Here is an 18,290-nt window from a genome sequence, read left to right as displayed (position 1 = left end):
TGGATAAAAGGATGGTTAAGTGCGAGAAGACAGAGGGTGGTAATCAATGGGTGCTGCTCTTCTTGGACTAATGTTATTAGTGGAGTCCCACAGGGTTCGGTCGGCGCCTCCGTAGCCAGGTGGGAAGGAGCAGCAGTGCGTAGCACACGCTTCTTGATTAGACCGGGGTTCGAGCCCGTCACCACCAAATACGGAGGATGCGGAAAGGTCAGGAATGACCACCGCATATCCCGGAGCAATATGGCCTTAGTTGCTAATGCTCTTAAAACCAAACAACAACAACAACAACAGGGTTCAGTGTTAGGTCCACTGTTGTTTTGTATATTTATCAATGATATTGATGAAGATATATCAGGCTTAATGTCGAAGTTTGCAGATGATACAAAGGTTGGCAGGGTTGTTAATGACAGTAATGGCAGTGTGCTACTGCAACAGGATCTAGATAATTTGGGCAGATGGGCTAAGAAGTGGCAACTGAAGTTTAACCTTGACAAATGCAAAGTATTGCATATGGGTAGAAGTAACCCCAGAGAAACGTACCAACTGTGTGGTACTACACTTAAGGTGGTAGAAAATGAAAAAGACCTGGGAGTAATTGTGCAGGCAGATATGAAGTTTTCTGAGCAATGCAGACAGGCTGCCAGGGCAGGTCACGGGGTTTTGTCAATGATATATAGGAATTTTGCTAGCAGGGAAAAGGAGGTGATTGTCCCTCTGTATAAGGCAATGGTCAGGCCATGCCTTGAGTACTGCGTACAGGTCTGGAGGCCTCATTTTAGGAAGGATGTAGATTTACTTGAGCGTGTACAGAGAAGGGCAACAAGATTGGTGAGGGGAATGAAGGGATCCTCTTACCAAGAGAGGCTTAAGTTCTGCAAATTGCAGTGGCTGGAGACTAGGCACCTGCGCAGTGATCTGATTGAGGTATATAAGGCCTTGAATGGGTTGAGCATGCTGAATTCTGATGGGATCCTTCCACTTGTTCAGATTACGAACCTAAGGGGGCATAAATTCAAATTAAGAAAAGACAGATGTAGAATAGATGTGCGGAAATTTGCCTTTAGCCAGCGGGTGGTTAATTGCTGGAACAAACTTCCATCTGTCGTTGTGGAAGTTGATAGGTGGAATAAATTTAAGGAGGAACTGGATAGGCATTTGGAGGGAATGGTGTGATTTTTTTTTTTTTTTTTTGGCTGATGCTGCATAAGCTCATACATTTGTTTTCTTGCATCACATGCCACTACTACTACTACTACTACTATTTGTCTGTGGATGGGTTACATAAGCCAGTATATCATGGTGGGTCGACACTGACGGAATTTATACTGGCGATCATTAATCAGATGGAAGACTTCTAGATAGTTTAGGAGTTGGCGGTTAATGAATTTCTCCATTACATTAGAAAGAGTAGAAATAAGTGCGGCTAAGGTAAAGAAAGCCTGCACGAGAAGCATGCAAAAGTTCAATGAAATTTACCAGTAAACGTACTTTGCTGTAACGGCATTTGTATTGATGGATTGTATTTATGGTATTCTGGTAGGTAAATGTTAGGATTGTATTTATGGTATTCTGGTAGGTAAATGAACAAGTGTGACGTCATTAGTAATTGCAAAAACATCAGCATCTCAACCAGCTCAGTCTGTGTGACTAGAAAATAGAAGCCAGCTGGAGTTGTGAATATTAGAGTCACTAAGGAAAATTAATGCACTGTTAGCATAGTTGGGCTGAAGAAAGTCAAGTTTCAAAGCTGGAATTCTAAAAGTTCTACTAATGATGTTTGTTTGTTGTTGTTTATTTGGTTTTTAGGAGCATTAGCAACTAAGGCCATATTGCTCCTGGGATATGCGGTGGTCATTCCCTGACCTTTCCGCATCCTCTGTATTTGGTGGTCACAGGCTTGAACCCCGGTCTAAACAAGAAGCGTGTGCTACGCACTGCTGCTCCTGCCCACCTGGCTACGGAGGCAGCCAGAGTTGGAGAACAGTAGAGGCAACAGATGAATTAGACAGAATAGGATAGAGAGATTTTAAGCCAAAGATAATTGGAATTCTGTCAGAAAAAAGTATGTGGGGGCTTGGCAGACAGTAAGTGGAAATGGACATCATTAAGATTGGAACTGAGACCACATATATTTCTGAAATGAACGAGGAAGTATTTGGGAGGTTTAGGTTTTGTTCTCAGATAAGTTTGTTCTATTAGTTTGACTATTCATGATGTGTTCATTAGTAAGGAAATATGGGGAGGACATGTATTAAGTAATGAAATTTTTGGATATAGTATACACACAACAAGAATATACCTAGCTCCTTGACATTATGTGTCCCCCCATACACACTACTTGGACTCCCTCCATTCACTGTCTAGTAGATTAGGAGCTGCGAGATTATACTCTAATTGATCCAGAAGCCTCATAAGGAGTAAAAATAGATTCAATCCGGGGGACTTCTTAGCAGCTGACCTGCGAAAACATTTTAAAGCTGTACCCTCAAAATGTAAAGATTTCATCTGGCCATGATGCCCATCATAATGTCAAAAGACATCAGTCATGCTGCATGATGGAAGAGATGTGGGGGGGATTAGCCAGTGCTTTGCTCTGGAGATTACAAATGGTTCCACCACTTCAAGCCTCTAATAAGCAAAGTGGTAGTGTTGCACCTGTTGATGAGAGTTATTTACCGCCTAATGTTGCCTGGTAATATAGAGGGGTGTCATTTCTTCATGTAGTGTTGATGCCACACCTCAATCCTGCTTATGTTGTTTTACACCCGAATGGTTACCTCAAGTATTATACTAGTGTTGTATTTCAGGAACTGCACAGAGGAGTAATACCCAGGGTTACTAACAGTCCCACAATTGTGAAGGTGCAAGCAGAGTACTTGGTTATTGGTGACTTTGCTGAAATTCAGTCCATTTGACTCAAGTGTCATATGAATATTAGTTCCATTAGCGTTTTAGACTCCCAGGTAGCAAGCCAAGCTTGTCACACCTGAGAGAATGTCTGTTATAGCCTCAAGGACCAAAAAAATTAGCAAATATATTCTGAAATTACGAGAGCTGTTCATTGAATGAAGAATGCTCATAATTCGTTTTTTCATAACATACCTTTATTAATCAGTTATAGCTTGATGGCCCTTTTCAAAGTTTTCCCTATATGATGAAATGCACTTACTTCAGTGATTCTGCCATTCTTAAAAAACATGGTTGAAGCCATTTTTTTGGAGTTGTCTCCAATGTCTTTACAACTTCTTTTGACAACTGGAAATGTTTTCCTCACAGTTCCTTCCTTCAAATTGGAAATAAAAAAAATCATAGGGTGCAAAGTCAAGGCTGTAGGGTGGATGAGGAACATATTTGACATTAATGCGGGCTAAGTGCTTGGTGATAGTGTGAGAAAATGTGAGGTCTTGCATTGTCTTGATGCAGCATCCACCCACCCGTGTGCAGCTATGGTCATTTGCAATGAATGTCATTCCACAAAGTGTACAGTACAGTTCTGCAATAAGGTCCTGTAACAGTCATATGATATGGTACAACATACTGGTAAACCATTCCTTAAATGTCAAAAAAGTGATGACCATAACCTTTCCTGCAGTAGCTACAACTTTTGCTTTATTTTATTTTGTTGGCAATGACGTAGATTTCCAAACAGAATTTGCTCTCTGGGTTGAAATGATGAAGCCATGTCTCATCCGCCAATGTCACCTTGTACAGAACCTTAGCAACTTCAGTAATGTCCATCTTTAAATATTCTAAAACACCAGTGCTATGTAGAAGCATAGATTCACCATAGGCCTCTTTTAACATTTCATACACTTCAGCTGATGTCTTCCTGAAATGGAAACAAAATTTGAGAGCAGCATACCGTTCCTTGCATGTCACATACATTGTTACATAGGACTGAACTAGCATAAACTTGACTGACTGCCAAGGTTTCACCGTGCACGTGAGTCAACCTTGCAGTTGCTATGTGATGCAACTTGGTTTGGTTTAAGACCAAACCAAGCTGCATATTAAACCAAATCACAGCTCAGCTAGAAATAGCAAGCAGTACTGTTGTTCATGAAAAATTATGATCATTCTTTATTGAACAGCCCTCATAATTAAACTGATATAATTCAGACGTACTGTTTTCCCTTATATTATATTATTATTAATTATATTATGTATTAAATATTATATATTATATTACATTATATTATATTGTATTATACAGTACAAAACTGGGGTTCGAGCCTGTGCCCACCAAATACGGAGGATGCGGAAAGGTCAGGAAATGACCACTGCATATTCCCGGAGCAATATGGCAGTTGATAATGCTCCTAAAAACCAAATAATAACAATAACATAAATTTGGAATTTTGTTAAATAGTAGCAGTTTAAAGTTGCCATGTGACATTGTAATTATTCTTATCTTATTCTCATTGCAGAATGTTGATGCCACTATATTATAAAACTATATATATGATATACATTATAGATTAAACTATTTTGACACCTATCCAATGCTAATGAAGTAAGTCTGACCTACTTCACTAGCATTGGATAGAGCTATCTGTGGAAAAAAAAAAAAAAAAAAAAAGAACTGCTAAAGAAGTGGCACAGATATTAAAAGCCAAAGTAAAAGTGTCAAGAGGTGGTACAGCTATCAGAAACCGGTGTGATTCACAGTATGGAGCTTAGAGTTTTGGTTATTTGGTGATGTTATTGATCATTTGTTGTTATATATTTTTGCAATCTGTGGGTATCTTCCAAAGTCAACATTTTTCTGATCTGTGAGAAGATGGAGGAATGAGCAATACAACAGTGAAGAAATGATCTAGTCAGCACATTTTTGGAATAGTAATAGTTATTGCTGCTAGTAGTGAAATCAGAGTGTCAAGTACCCCCCACCCCCCCATACACACTCTTGGATTCTTGAATGATAGAGATAGGTCTAGTAGAGCAATGAATTGTGATACACTCACCATTTAGATAGTTTGTGGAGTTAAATAATACTGTCATACATCAACATTTTGGACAGTTTTATATTATATACCCTGATAGTTTTTTATATATGTATTCTGCGTGTGCCAGTATGATACTGGTTTGAGCCACAAGTCACTCTTCGGTTGAAGTAACTATGGTGCATTTGGGAAGTGGTTATTATTTAATAATAAAATTTTTATAACAGAAAGTTCTATGAAAACTGCTTACTTTTGGAACCTTTTTTCTTACTTAAATAATATTTGAAATTATTTTCTGTAAAGAGTAATTTCTTTAAAATTTGTTAATTTTTCATAATTACTTTTTTTATCACTTTTGCATACTTTACACAAAATATCAGTACAGTGAAAGACAAAGTTTGAATTCAAAGGTCTCCCCCCCCATTATCCAGTATAGTTTATTTATTTATTTTTTATTTAAAGAAAAACCAAATATGACAAACACCTAGGTAACTATGAAAAGCTAGATTCCTTATAATGTTAACTTTTATTATGTTCATAATAAAAGTGATTAAAAAAAATCACATTCAACAATAATTAGTAATCAGAGACAAATTAGTGACAAACATATTAATGTCACATAGAAAACAAATAAAGCCATTTAAACTCATCACAACATTTTCATTTAGTAGGAAAGCTATTCTATTAATTTTAATTATCTCTTTTTTTTTTCTTTTTCTTTTTCTGTTTACTGGTGACAAAAATAATAATTATTATGATTATTATTATTAGCTATATTGTGCAAGGAAGCCTGAGGCCTATGCTGCACCAGCCAAAAAAAAAAAAAAAAAAAAAAAGATTGAATTACCCTGAGAGAGAGAGAGAAAACAATTGTCAGAAGTAGAAGGGATTCTCCAAGAAAGAGAAGAATGATGATATCCAACTCAGGACCCTGGGTGTGCCAAGCCCATACTCACCAGATGTGAGCCCCTGGGGTTGTATGTCAGTGATAGCCTTAAAATAAAATGAGCTTCCTCCTGTCATTGAGTATAATGCTGCATAATCTTGAGTGCCTATGTCACTTCTGCTAAGAACATGAGGTAGAAGGCACCTTCGTAGCCAGGTGGGCAGGAGCAGCAGTGCGTAGCACACTCTTCTTGATTAGACCAGGGTTCGAGCCCATGACCACCAAATACGGAGGATGCAGAAAGGTCAGGGAATGACCACCGCATATCCCTGGAGCAATATGGCCTTAGTTGAGGAATTTATTATAGTTACACACAGAGCGTACAAATAAAGAAGAAATATATGAGCTTTCGGCTATATGATAGCCTTCATCAGAATTAAAAATACATGAATGGCAGTTGGAATGAAGATGTGCACTGCCAGGTGCGTGAGACGCGAGGTTTAATTGTTTGTTGACGTCTGTGGCTGTGACGCATGATGACGTGGCCAGCGTTTGTCCAATGATCGTTTGTCAACCCGATCACAGAGTCAGTAGTTCTATAACTACTGACTCTGTGATCGGGTTGACTTGGCAACCACTGTTCCTGTTCAAGGATTTATCCGAAGATTTTATATTTAACGATTCCAACCAGGTACGCTTTAGGTAATGGTAGGATCTGTCTACCACCACGACAGTTGTGCAAAACAACTCTTGGACAATGATAGAACCCTCAACGAAAGAACTGGTCTCACACCCGATGACATTTCCGCCGCCCTCAGACTGTGCTTAACAGGGGGTGCGATCATATTTAATGACTCAGTCTACCAGCAGATACATGGCACGGCCATGGGTTCCCCTGTCAGCTCAGTCACAGCAAACATCGTGATGGAGGAGTTAGAGGGACGTGCGTTTGCACTCGCACCAGATCACATCCCCTTTTGGTGTCGCTATGTTGACGATGTGTTCGTGGTCATCCCTAGAGACTCAGGTCAGCGACTTCTATCATACCTCAACTCACTATCGCCCTTCATAAAATTCACGATTGAGCTGGAGTCGAACAACTCTTTACCATACCTAGATACACTTGTCCGACGTGAAGGCACATACCTGAGGACTACAGTTTATCGTAAGCCCATGTGTGCTGGCCAGTTTACCAACTTCCGGTCAGCACACGCGCGAGGCCACCTCCTCTCCACTGCCCGAACCTTGCTTACTCGCGCCTGGACACACTCCAGCTCCGCTGATGAAAGACGCAAAGAGGTCACTAGGGTCAAAGTAGACCTTACGAGGTGTGGCTACCCCATTGACGTCCTCGACAGGTGTGATCTACAGACACGTGACATCGTGACGACCAGCTACAACACCAACAGTGACGAGCCATCCACGAGGGCATTCATCCCATACTACCCCAACCTGTCACAACAGATCGGTAGAATCCTGAGAACGCACGGAATAAAGTGCATCCAACTCCCAGGCAAGAAACTGCGTTCTTTCATTTCCAACGTGAAAACACCTGTCCCCACCCTTCTGCAGAGCGGTTTGGTCTACCGCATCTCTTGCCGTGACTGCACTAGCTGCTACTTTGGAGAGACTGGACGTCGACTCGAGAAACGTCTCTCGGAGCACAAAAGAGCGATCCGTTTAGCGGATATAGAACACTCAGCTATCGCCGAACATGTCTGGACAACCCACCACGACATCGACCCACACCGCGATGTCGTGGTGGTAGACAGATCCCACCATTACCTAAAGCGTACCTGGTTGGAATCGTTAAATATAAAATCTTCGGATAAATCCTTGAACAGGAACAGTGGTTGCCAAGTCAACCCGATCACAGAGTCAGTAGTTCTATCATTGGACAAACGCTGGCCACGTCATCATGCGTCACAGCCACAGACGTCAACAAACAATTAAACCTCGCGTCTCACGCACCTGGCAGTGCACATCTTCATTCCAACTGCCATTCATGTATTTTTAATTCTGATGAAGGCTACCATATAGCCGAAAGCTCATATATTTCTTCTTTATTTGTACGCTCTGTGTGTAACTATAATAAATTCCTCAATGAATCCAGAGCGCGTAGGCCTGTTTCGTTATGGCCTTAGTTGCTAATGCTCCTAAAAAACTAAACAACAACATGAGGTAGAGGAGTTACTCCCTCTTCATCATCATCTTCACCTCCTTTACTTTATCCCTAAAATAGTCCATTAACTTTCTTTCATATTTCATCATCAATAAATTCAACTCAACAGCCAAATTTTTATCAGCATTCATGTAGTTTTTAACATTTATTTTAGTATTCTTCACTAAAGTTTATCATTCTTTTTGTGGTTCTGGAAGCTCTCCTGAAACATGTATGAATGTAGATTCAAAATTGCTACCTTCATGTTTAAATCCCACTTTTCTAAAATATTCTGCAATTGTTATAGCTTAGGAATCTTGCCAACCTATGTTAATCATTCTACATGCCTATAGAATATTCAGATTGACTTTTCTGTTTTATGCAGAATTTTATTCATGTTGGAGTTCCAATAAAAGTATTCAAAATTGTGGATAACTTCCTGATCTATGAGTTGAAACACCATTGTTATGTTCAGTGGAAAAATATTACAATTATACACTTTAAATTGGTTCTAACAATGTGCACCAGACAGTTATCTATAAACCAAACCATATGGTATTTCTCTGTACTCAGTTATATGTCACACTTTATTAGTCTCTTTTTCAAAGTTTTCTACTCACCACAATTTTTTATTGATTCATGGTTCACTGATAAAGATTTAACATCCTTAAAAAGCACCTTGACCTTATCATTGATGAGGACAGGAAGTTTTTCCGAGCTACCTGTGTTATCCCCTTCCCCTCAAAATCACTGTAACTCTTCCTTTGTTCTTCTTTCCTCTGGTATCCTGCTCACTTTTGAGTGGAAATATTTTGCCTCTGATAAACATTTAAAAATATCCATGTTTAATCCATTTTAAAAACATAATGGGGTTGATAGCTCTCAATTTGACCCAGTAGCTTTGACATCCATCTTTCCCATTCATTGCCATTTTGATTGGGGACAGTTTTCCCTAGATCCTCAAATTCTCTTTGCTGGAAATCAACAGGTCTCTCTGTACTTGCTTTTCAGTTTTTGAACCTAAACTGTTTTTCAAATGATTCATCTTTAGCTCAAAACAAAGTTCCCAACATTGGGATGTTGCTATCTCTTGCTTGTTTAAACTACATTAAAATTCAGCTGTTCACATTTTTGGTTATTAGTAGCACAGAACCCCTTCTGAGCTACTCTTCACTACAGTTTTTAAAAAATCTTGCTTTCATTTTTTAATATTAGGAATAATATGCTGAATGGTATCCCAATTCCTTGGGATACCATTGGTATACCAGCTCTTCTTCATGCCATTCTCCACTTCTTTGAGGATTTACCCACTCATTACAGTTAACATCCATTTTCATTGATATTTTTAATGTTTAAGCAAAAATGAAACACTCTTCAGAAGTGCTACAACAAGCACCATACAGGAATACTGAAATCACTAAATCTTGTATGAACATTGTGCAGGCCTTTCTGTGTGATATTGTTTTCATAATGACATGAAATTCTCTATTGAATTAGCGAGAACCCATGTGAATTGAAAAAAACAAGAAAGAAATAAGGATGGGTTGAAGGATAGTCAGGTTGCTTGGATTTATTAAGTTTATAACACTACTAACTGATGATGCTACTAAGTTTATAACACCATTATGTTTACAACCACATTAGTTTCTGTAGAAGTTTGAAAACAGTAAACATAAAAATGAGTAATATCAAAAGGACTGGGTTTGTTTTATCCCTGAGAGGGTACCACAGCATGGTCACTGACCACTGAAACTGTTAAATTGTTATTTGGTACATGTGCATTGTGTACTCCCCCATGGTGGGTTTGAAACTTTGAATTATATAAGACGGTCTTGATTTGCCTTCAAATTACTAAAACATATCACTGCATAAGTAGTATAAATCAGGCCAAATGAGAAAATTTTTTTGAAATTATCTAAGTTTGTATTAAATAAGTTTTAGTATATTATATTACTGTTATGATCGTGTAGCGATTAAGTGATATTTTATAATAATTTTGTGTAAATGTTTTCTTTAAATACCAGTAATTTTTCATTTAATACTTTGCTTTACTGTTTTTGGTATAGCATACATAAAATATGATTGTTATACTGATATTACTATCCCAAAGTTCCATTCCATCTTAGATATTACAGATTTTTTTATATTCCTTAAAATTAAATAAGTTATATTTAAGTTTACCATTATTAAAATTTGTTATTGTTTGACACTAGGAATTGTATAATCGTTTGCGAGAAACAACAGAATCAACTCTAAAGAAACTAAAAATCACAAATGAAGGTTTAGTACAACAAGTAACTATTGAACAGAAGCCCTTGTTACAGAAAGAGATAATAGAAATTGAAAAGCAAGTAAAGGTTGTTCTGACTACCATGACTGAAAAAGTAGAATATTTAGAACAAACAACCAAGAAATGGACAAACTTTAATGCTCAGCTCCAAGATTTTGTTGACTGGCTGCAGAAGGGAGAAGATAAACTACAAAAAATACTTTTAGAAGATATGCCTTCTGTCGAGAAGTTACAATGGATAGAGGTAAGATTATTTTTTGTATATTTTTATTAAACAAAAACATTATCTATGTAATATGTATGTCTACAGAGTTCTAATACACTTGGTGTGACTAATACAAGCCCATTTGGTAAAACTTCTTGGAAAAAAAGCAGTTATCACAAAAGGAAATGAAATTAAAAGTGAACTAATAATGAAAAGTGAAATAAAGGTTAACATGAAATTAAAGTTATTTTAATTAGCACTGTTCATATGAATACATGGAGGTTAAGCATATTAATACTGAAAAATCTGCAATCCTGATTTCAAAGTTATCCTAAAAGCTACTAAGAAATCTCACATCTCTCTTTTGAGATATTAAAAAAGTAATAAAAAAAAAGAGAGAGAGAGAGAAAGAGAGAGACATATTTGTGGTTCCACTTAGACAAAGGTATTCAGGACGACTCATCCTGCATTTCTTTTGTAAAATACAGTGATGAGATCCTTGAATAAGAAATTACTGGAAGAATCTTTCCCAAAAGTTGATACAACCTCTATATTGATTAATATGAGTAAATAAAGTTTTTTTTATCCTTACTAGCCACAGCACCCTTAGAAGGTATTACAGAATGTTGTAAACCAGAACAACCTGTAAAAATAGTGTGAATCTGATGAATAAGGTAGAGGTAGGAAAATATTTGTTCCATCAGTGAATATGAAGTTTGTTGCAGTAATTTATATAAATTTTTGTTTCATTGATGTTTTTAATGATTAAGCAAAAATGAAAATGAAACACTATTCAAAAATGCTACAACAAGCACCATACAGGAATTATTCCTGTTATAATTTATTGTACAGAGGCAAAACTCATTTAATTATGAGTACATATTGATGAATTTCTTTAATAAAGGCAAAACCTTTAAATAAATCGAGCAGTTTGTACTCATGTAAATTATGGAGTCAACCTCAGTACTGAATTTTATTGACTCATACAGGAACAGATGGATCCAGCATGTAGAGAGAATGGAGGTTGGATGCTATCCAAAAGAGATTCTAAACTACAAACTCCGGGGAAGGAGAGACCCCTGAAGCTGCAGAGAGAGAGAGAGAGAGAGAGAGAGAGAGAGAGAGAGAGAGAGAGAGAGAGAGAGAGAGAGAGAGAGAGAGAGAGAGAGAGAGACCTCTTAGCTTAACTTCTGTCATCCCTTTCCCTAAAGAATTCTTCATGTGTGAATGTAGATGCAAAATATGTATTCAGCCTGTCAGCATCCTGTGATTCAACCCCTTTCTTCTACTGTTAATAGAAGTAAAGAAGTCTTTGCTGCTTTTATTGGCATTCTTTACCAGAGTCTTCTTGTAATCTGCCTTTGCTTGCCTAACCTTCTTTGTGACTTGATTCCAGATTAGTTTATATCTGCCATAAAGTTCTGTATCAACTGATAATTTATTTGTATTCCATGCATTTTTATTCTCTGTCATGTGTCTCAATAGTTCATATGACATCCAATTTCTTAGTTGGTATGAAACGCTTAGTAGCTTCTGGGATTATTTCCCTGAATGCCTCCCATTTAGAATTTGTTGTTGTTATTAACATTAGTTAGTCCCACTGTATAGAATTTAAAAATTGTTTGAGACCACTGTACTGTAGTCACCTTTACGAAAGCAAAATCTCTTCCCTTTACCCTTGATGGTAGTTACATCTTTAAATAAATCCCACATTCAGGGCCAGATTTTAATGTTTATAGGCCCCCGGCACTTTTATTCTGAAAAGTGGAAAAAGAGGAGTAAAATATTTCTTATAATAAATTATACTGTATTAACACACTGACTACGAATTACATCTTTTGATGTAATGCAAATATGAGCAGTTGATCAGTGCAGCAGCACATACACGTATGAATGTGTATAAACGTGTATGACTGTTGTCTCATGCTTATATTTTTAAACTGACTTGTTTTGTACAGAGTGAAAAATGTGCATTTTCCTGTTAAAAACAGTTATACTCACAAATGTGTACATAAATATGTGTACATTATATATAAAGACAGTGGTTGTAAATAGTGGAATAAGTTTGTGGTGTGACACTTTAAGAAAATAGTGTGAATTTTAAAAGAAGACTGGTGAGCTGTATTTTCAATTTTTCACATTCTGATCCTAGAATAATTTATTGTGTTAACTGTGTTTGATATGATTTTAAATGTCTGACGAATATAAATGCGAAAACACGAATCTAGTTAAGGAAAAAGAAAATGCTTTGGGTAAAATGAAAAATTCAATGCTGAAATATATAAATGTTCCAAACCACTCCTGCATTAAGCTTACTCTTTCTCAAGCTGAAGATTTCAGTGATGGCATTCATAGGCCTTCCTTTAGACCTACTGACGAAGGAACAAATAAAGGTCAAGCTGATATAGAATTAGAATCAGACCAGGTAGATTCCGTAGTGTCGACATCGACGACTGATGTATTTGTAAATAAGGATGAATCAGAGCCTGTGAATGACATAAGTACCCAAAAAAAAAAACATTTGGTACTGTTTCACTATCAGATTTCAGTACCCAGCTAAATGAAAAATAAACTCTAATCTCATTTATCATATTACCCAAAATGTGCTGTCTCAGAATTTAGAGTGCAATTTGAAATCAACATCTAAAAAATTTGGAGAAAAAGTAAGATATGCAAGAAAAGAATTGTTTTATAGGAAAATGGGAAGTGGCAAGGTCATTAAAAGAGACTGGCTAATACTGTATTCTCAGAATCTACTGGAAAAATGATTGTTATGTGTGCATGTTATTTAAAGATGGTCTTAATGAGATATGTAATCAATTTCAAACTGGATCTGACAACTGGAAAAATGCACATGCAAGAATCACAATGCATGAAAAATCAAAAGAGCATTTCATTTCTTTATCTAATATGTTGCAGTTCCAAAAGTTACCTGAATTGACACAAAATTGCAAATCAAGAAGGAAAAAGCAACTAAATACTGGACTGAAGTTTTAAAAAGAGTAGTTGCGGTAGTAAGATTTTTGGCAGAAAGAGGTATAGCTTTTCGTGATGATAATGAGCAACACAATAATAATCCTAACAATGGCAACTTCCTCTTCAAGGATCAAATTCCTTGAATTTGATCCTTTTCTAAAAGAGCATATAAGAAAATATGGAAATCCAGGAAGTGTTTCATACCTATCTTCAACCACATATGAAGAATTTATCAATTTATTAGGGTCAAAAGTGTTGGCACACATCACATCTGAAATTAAAGAAGTTAAATATTGCAGCATCAGCATAGATTCAACTGCTGATATTAGTCACACAGATCAGTTGTCCGTCAGTATTCATTATGTATCAAAAGATGGCAAAGTACATGAGCGTTTCTTGATGTTTGTTCCCATTGAAAAGCATGATTCAAAATATCTTTTTGACACAGTAACATCTGTTCTTGATAAACATGGAATAGATGTAGCAAATTTCAGATCTCAGTCATATGACAATGCTGCTAATATGAGTGGATGTATTCTGGAGTTTAAGCCAGATTCAAGGAAGGCAACAAACTAGCAATATGGGTTCCATGTGCTTCACACAGTCTTAATTGAGTAGGGACCACATCCGCAGAGAGCTGTTTAGCTGCCGTTTGACATTTTACAGTCGCTCTCCACATTTTTTGCAACCTCACCACAAAGATGGTCTAAATTGAGTACGATGGATTACACAATCTCAGTCAAAAATCTATCAGACACAAGAAGGTCATCACGTCACGATGCTGCGCGATCACTAAAAAAAAAATTACAGTAAAATTCATGCGGCACTCATTGATATCTCAGAATGCAACGAACAAAAACCAATAGTGGTTCATGAAGCAAAAGCTCTTTGATAAATAAACTGAACAGGTTAGAAATAGCATTAATGACTGTCATTTGCGAAGATCTCCTAAAAAACATAGTTAGAACGAATAAAGCAATTCAAGAACCCAGAATTGAGTTAAGCTTGAATTGTGAAATTATATGATGCTCTTCTGGATTATTTGATTGATGTTCGAGACAAAGACAAATTTGATGATTTTGAAAAAATGGCAAAAGAATTCATTCCAAATTTTGATTGCAGACAATATGAAGACCGAAAGTGGGAAAGGAAGAAACCATTGATGAAACACCAGAGGAATTGGTACCAGTAGAACTAAGTGCAAGACACATTCGAATTCAAGTTTTTTTTATTGTATTGTAGACGTACTAGTCACAGAAATGACGAAACGACATGCTGCGTACAGTACCTTATATGTCCGTACAGTACAGTACCTTATATGTAAGGTACTGTACTGTACGTATGCGTACAGTACCTTATATGTAAGGTACCTTACAGTACCTTACAGTCCCTTAAGTTTTCTTATAGATAAATATATGTCAAAAGAAGAAATTCGATCCAAAGCCAAAGCATTAGTCGACAACTACTGGTCCGACTTAGAAGTAGACTTCGTTGATGAATTCCTATTGTTTTTGGCACTATACAAGGACAAAACATCTGTGGCAGAATTAATAAAGGCACAAGTAAAAGATAAACTGATTACTAGTTTCCCAAACATACACATAGCTTTAAGAATTTATCTATCCATAATTGGATCAAATGCTGAAGGAGAGCGCTTATTTTTGAAACTTAAGCAGATCAAGAACTATGAACGCTCAACTATGACCCAAGGTTGCTTATCATCGTTGGCACTTCTATGTATCAAGAAAAATATTACTCCTCATACGAGGAGTAATAGTTCTTGATACATAAAAGACATTATTAAAGATATTGCTACAATGAGAAGCTGAAGCAAGAAACTTTTGTAATCTTAAGAAATGTTACAAGTAATGTAAATGTTGATGATATTGTAGATTTTGTTTCTTTTTAATTTCAATTTTTTATAGTTGCATCATTTTTAAGTCTGAAAACCTTTTCCTCCCTATTTTTTTACTTGTTTTTTTCCCTTCCTTCGTAGACCCTAGGCATAGTGTCTAATGGGAAATCCAGCCCTGCCCACATTAATACACTGTAATTACTGCCGCTTGGTGGATCTTTTATTTACAGATTCTTAATGGATGAAGAATCACTGCTCATAATCAAATCAAGCGTATTGCTCTCTCATTTTGCCTCTCTAATGTGCTGCTGTAAAAACAACAATAAATCCACAAAAGCTTTGCTAGTGTGAGAGTGACCAAACCGCAAGTTCCAATTAATATCGGGAGAGTTAAAATCCTCCATTATAAGACATTCTGATTTACTTGCCCACTCTAATCAAATTTATTTTCTGTGTTCCTAGTACTGGTGTACATGCAAGTGTACATGCACCTGTTCTTGATCTTAGTTACCCTAACACAGCCCATGTATTCCCTTATTTCATGATGACCCACAGCAGACCTTGAAATCCCTGCTACCTTGCTTCCAGGGCTGCTACATGTTCCAGTAGAAGCAGTACAAGAATCTCTTTTGCCTCAGCTTGCAGCTGTTGTTAATCTGTTAGTCTGCGTATCCCCCCCCCAGCTAGCAGTTTTCCAACCCACTTAACACTGCCTTGATAGCTTCAGCAAATATTCTTGCACCCTTTCTAATTAAATCTATCCCATCCCTGTAGAAGTAGTCTGTTAATGATCGCAGACCATGCTGAGAAAAATTCTACCCCATGAGCCTTGCGCAATCTGTCCAGGACCTATTTGAGTGACAAAGCTGTCATCATTTATTCCCTCCTATCATGTCTGGACAGAATTGCAGACACTTTCAAATTTAACCCTAATTCAATACTTTTTCTCAACATTGGCCTCTACTTGTTAAGTAAATCCTCAGATCTCCTACTCATGTCATTAGTGCCAACATGTACAACAGTATCACCTTCTGTGTCCTTAAAAGATTGGTGGTCATTCTGGTAGTCCCCACCTTAAAAGGTGGTGACTACCAGAATGATAAATAAATATGGGGGTGTTGGATTTGAATATAGAATACTAAGAAAACAAAAACAGGAAGGAAATTTAAAGGGGTTATCAGCTGTGAGATACTGAGGAAATAGGATACATATACATATTGTGTATTTTTGTTTTCTGTCTGGTTGGTTCCTAAGGGTTCCCTCATACTTCATCATTGTAACTTTTTGATTAGTGGTTCTCAATCTGTGGTCTCTCAGCTTGTAGGTGGCCCACGGCTGTGACAAATTTTATTGATATGATAAACAAGTAAAAATGTAAAGTTTGTCTACCCTGCAAAGCCTAATTGGACCCAATTGACCAATTGGATCCAATTAGGCTTTGTATGTTATTTTTGAATAATTTGGTCAAGCTTTTACCACTTTGTGCCCATTTTATATGCACTCTGGTATGGTATGGTTCATTCATGTGATTGTAATATAACTGGTCCACTTAGGTCTGGATGACCCAGAAGAGATCTGAAGGGAAATTCAGTAGTGTACTGGGATTTATGAAAATTTCTTAGTGTCACGGTTTGAAATGTTATGTAGTTTGTAAATCCTAAATGTTTTATTATTAATTATAATACAGGAACTCCCCAACTTACATAATACTCAACTTATCTAAATTCAACTTTACGTAAGTTTTTGCCGGCCGGTGCAAACTGAAAAAAATATGGAAACATATTTTGCATCTGTAGGGATAAATGGAGATGTGAAAATATCGTAATATGAACCCAATAACACATTGGTTTTTTTTTTTTTTTTTTTTGTAATTCGTTCTAAGTCCTTGGAAGTTGAAAATTTCACTATATTACTAAGCTATTTATCTCTCTAAAACATCATATTTATAATGGCAATTGCACTACCCTTTCATCATTATGGTATGTTCTCATTATAAGAATCAATTTTGAACGCCTTTGTGATATTTTTCTAAAGCAAGTTTCTGGAGGCTACAACAATGAAACAATAAAAACAATTTGCACTTTCCAGTTTATTGGATTTTTCTGTTAGTGCATCTAATTATAAACGGGTAGTAAACTCAATCTTATTGCATTTGCGATAATACCTATAACTGGAATTGTGTGGGGTTTTACGTTATGGTATTATGGTGAAATGAGTTCCCCTTCACTGAAATCTTCAATCATGTAAAAAACATAAATAAATTTTCAGACTCTTCTCTTCATTCCTATTTATGCATTACAATGATGAAAGGAAAGCAACCAACAGAAAGTGCAAATGGTGGTAGTGCCAGGAAATGAAACAAAATTGATCTAGAAATGAAGATGAAAATGATTAAGAAGTATGAAACAGGACAAAGTTTGTCATCTGTTGCAAGGGAATTAGGTCTCACTGCTTCAATAGTAATATTATTTTAAAAGACAGTGCATGTACAAAAGAACATGTCAAAGGATCAATGTATTTAAGATCAACAGTGATCACAAAACAGCTTTCAGGTGCTATATCAAAGATGGAACAGCTGTTAATAATATGGATGGAAAATCAGATTCAGAAGCAAGTGCACCTGAGCCTAATGACCATTCAAGCAAAAGCAAGGAGTATTTATGAAGATATTAAGGATAAGTACGGCAAACCCCAAGCCAAGTTCATGGCAAGCAATGGGTGGTTTAATAGGTTCAAGCATCCCACTGGTTTCCACAATGGTGAAGTGTACGGTGAAGTCACCAGTGCCAATTCTGCAGCTGCAGAGAAATTTTGTGATGTGTTGGCAAAAATTATTGATGATGGCTTCTATTCAATGCAGCAAATTTTTAACATTGATGAGACTGCTCTGTATTGGAAAAAAATGCCAAATCGAACATACATTGCGAAAGAGGAAAGACAATGCCAGGTTTCAAGGCTCCAAAAGATAGGACCA

At 36.7% G+C, this 18,290-nt stretch overlaps 1 protein-coding gene across 1 annotated transcript in view; it reads left to right on the top strand.

Moving 5' to 3' along the window:
* The window catches only part of LOC150084857 (muscle-specific protein 300 kDa-like), a 437,962-nt gene extending 424,917 nt beyond the window's left edge, over positions 1–13,045 (top strand). Inside the window, exons 32-33 of the mRNA XM_090376370.1 lie at positions 10,204–10,524; positions 12,797–13,045. Coding sequence (XP_090232496.1) covers positions 10,204–10,524; positions 12,797–13,045 — 570 coding nt within the window. The remainder of the gene's footprint in view (positions 1–10,203; positions 10,525–12,796) is intronic.
* The last annotated feature ends 5,245 nt before the right edge of the window (positions 13,046–18,290 follow it).

This window comes from Mastigoproctus giganteus, chromosome 6 (genome assembly GCF_048544385.1).
Source record: "Mastigoproctus giganteus isolate SK-2022 chromosome 6, ASM4854438v1, whole genome shotgun sequence".
Lineage (NCBI taxonomy): Eukaryota > Metazoa > Arthropoda > Arachnida > Uropygi > Thelyphonidae > Mastigoproctus > Mastigoproctus giganteus.
The sequence above is the reverse complement of the archived record's forward strand: the minus strand, read 5'-3'. Positions and strand labels throughout refer to the sequence as shown.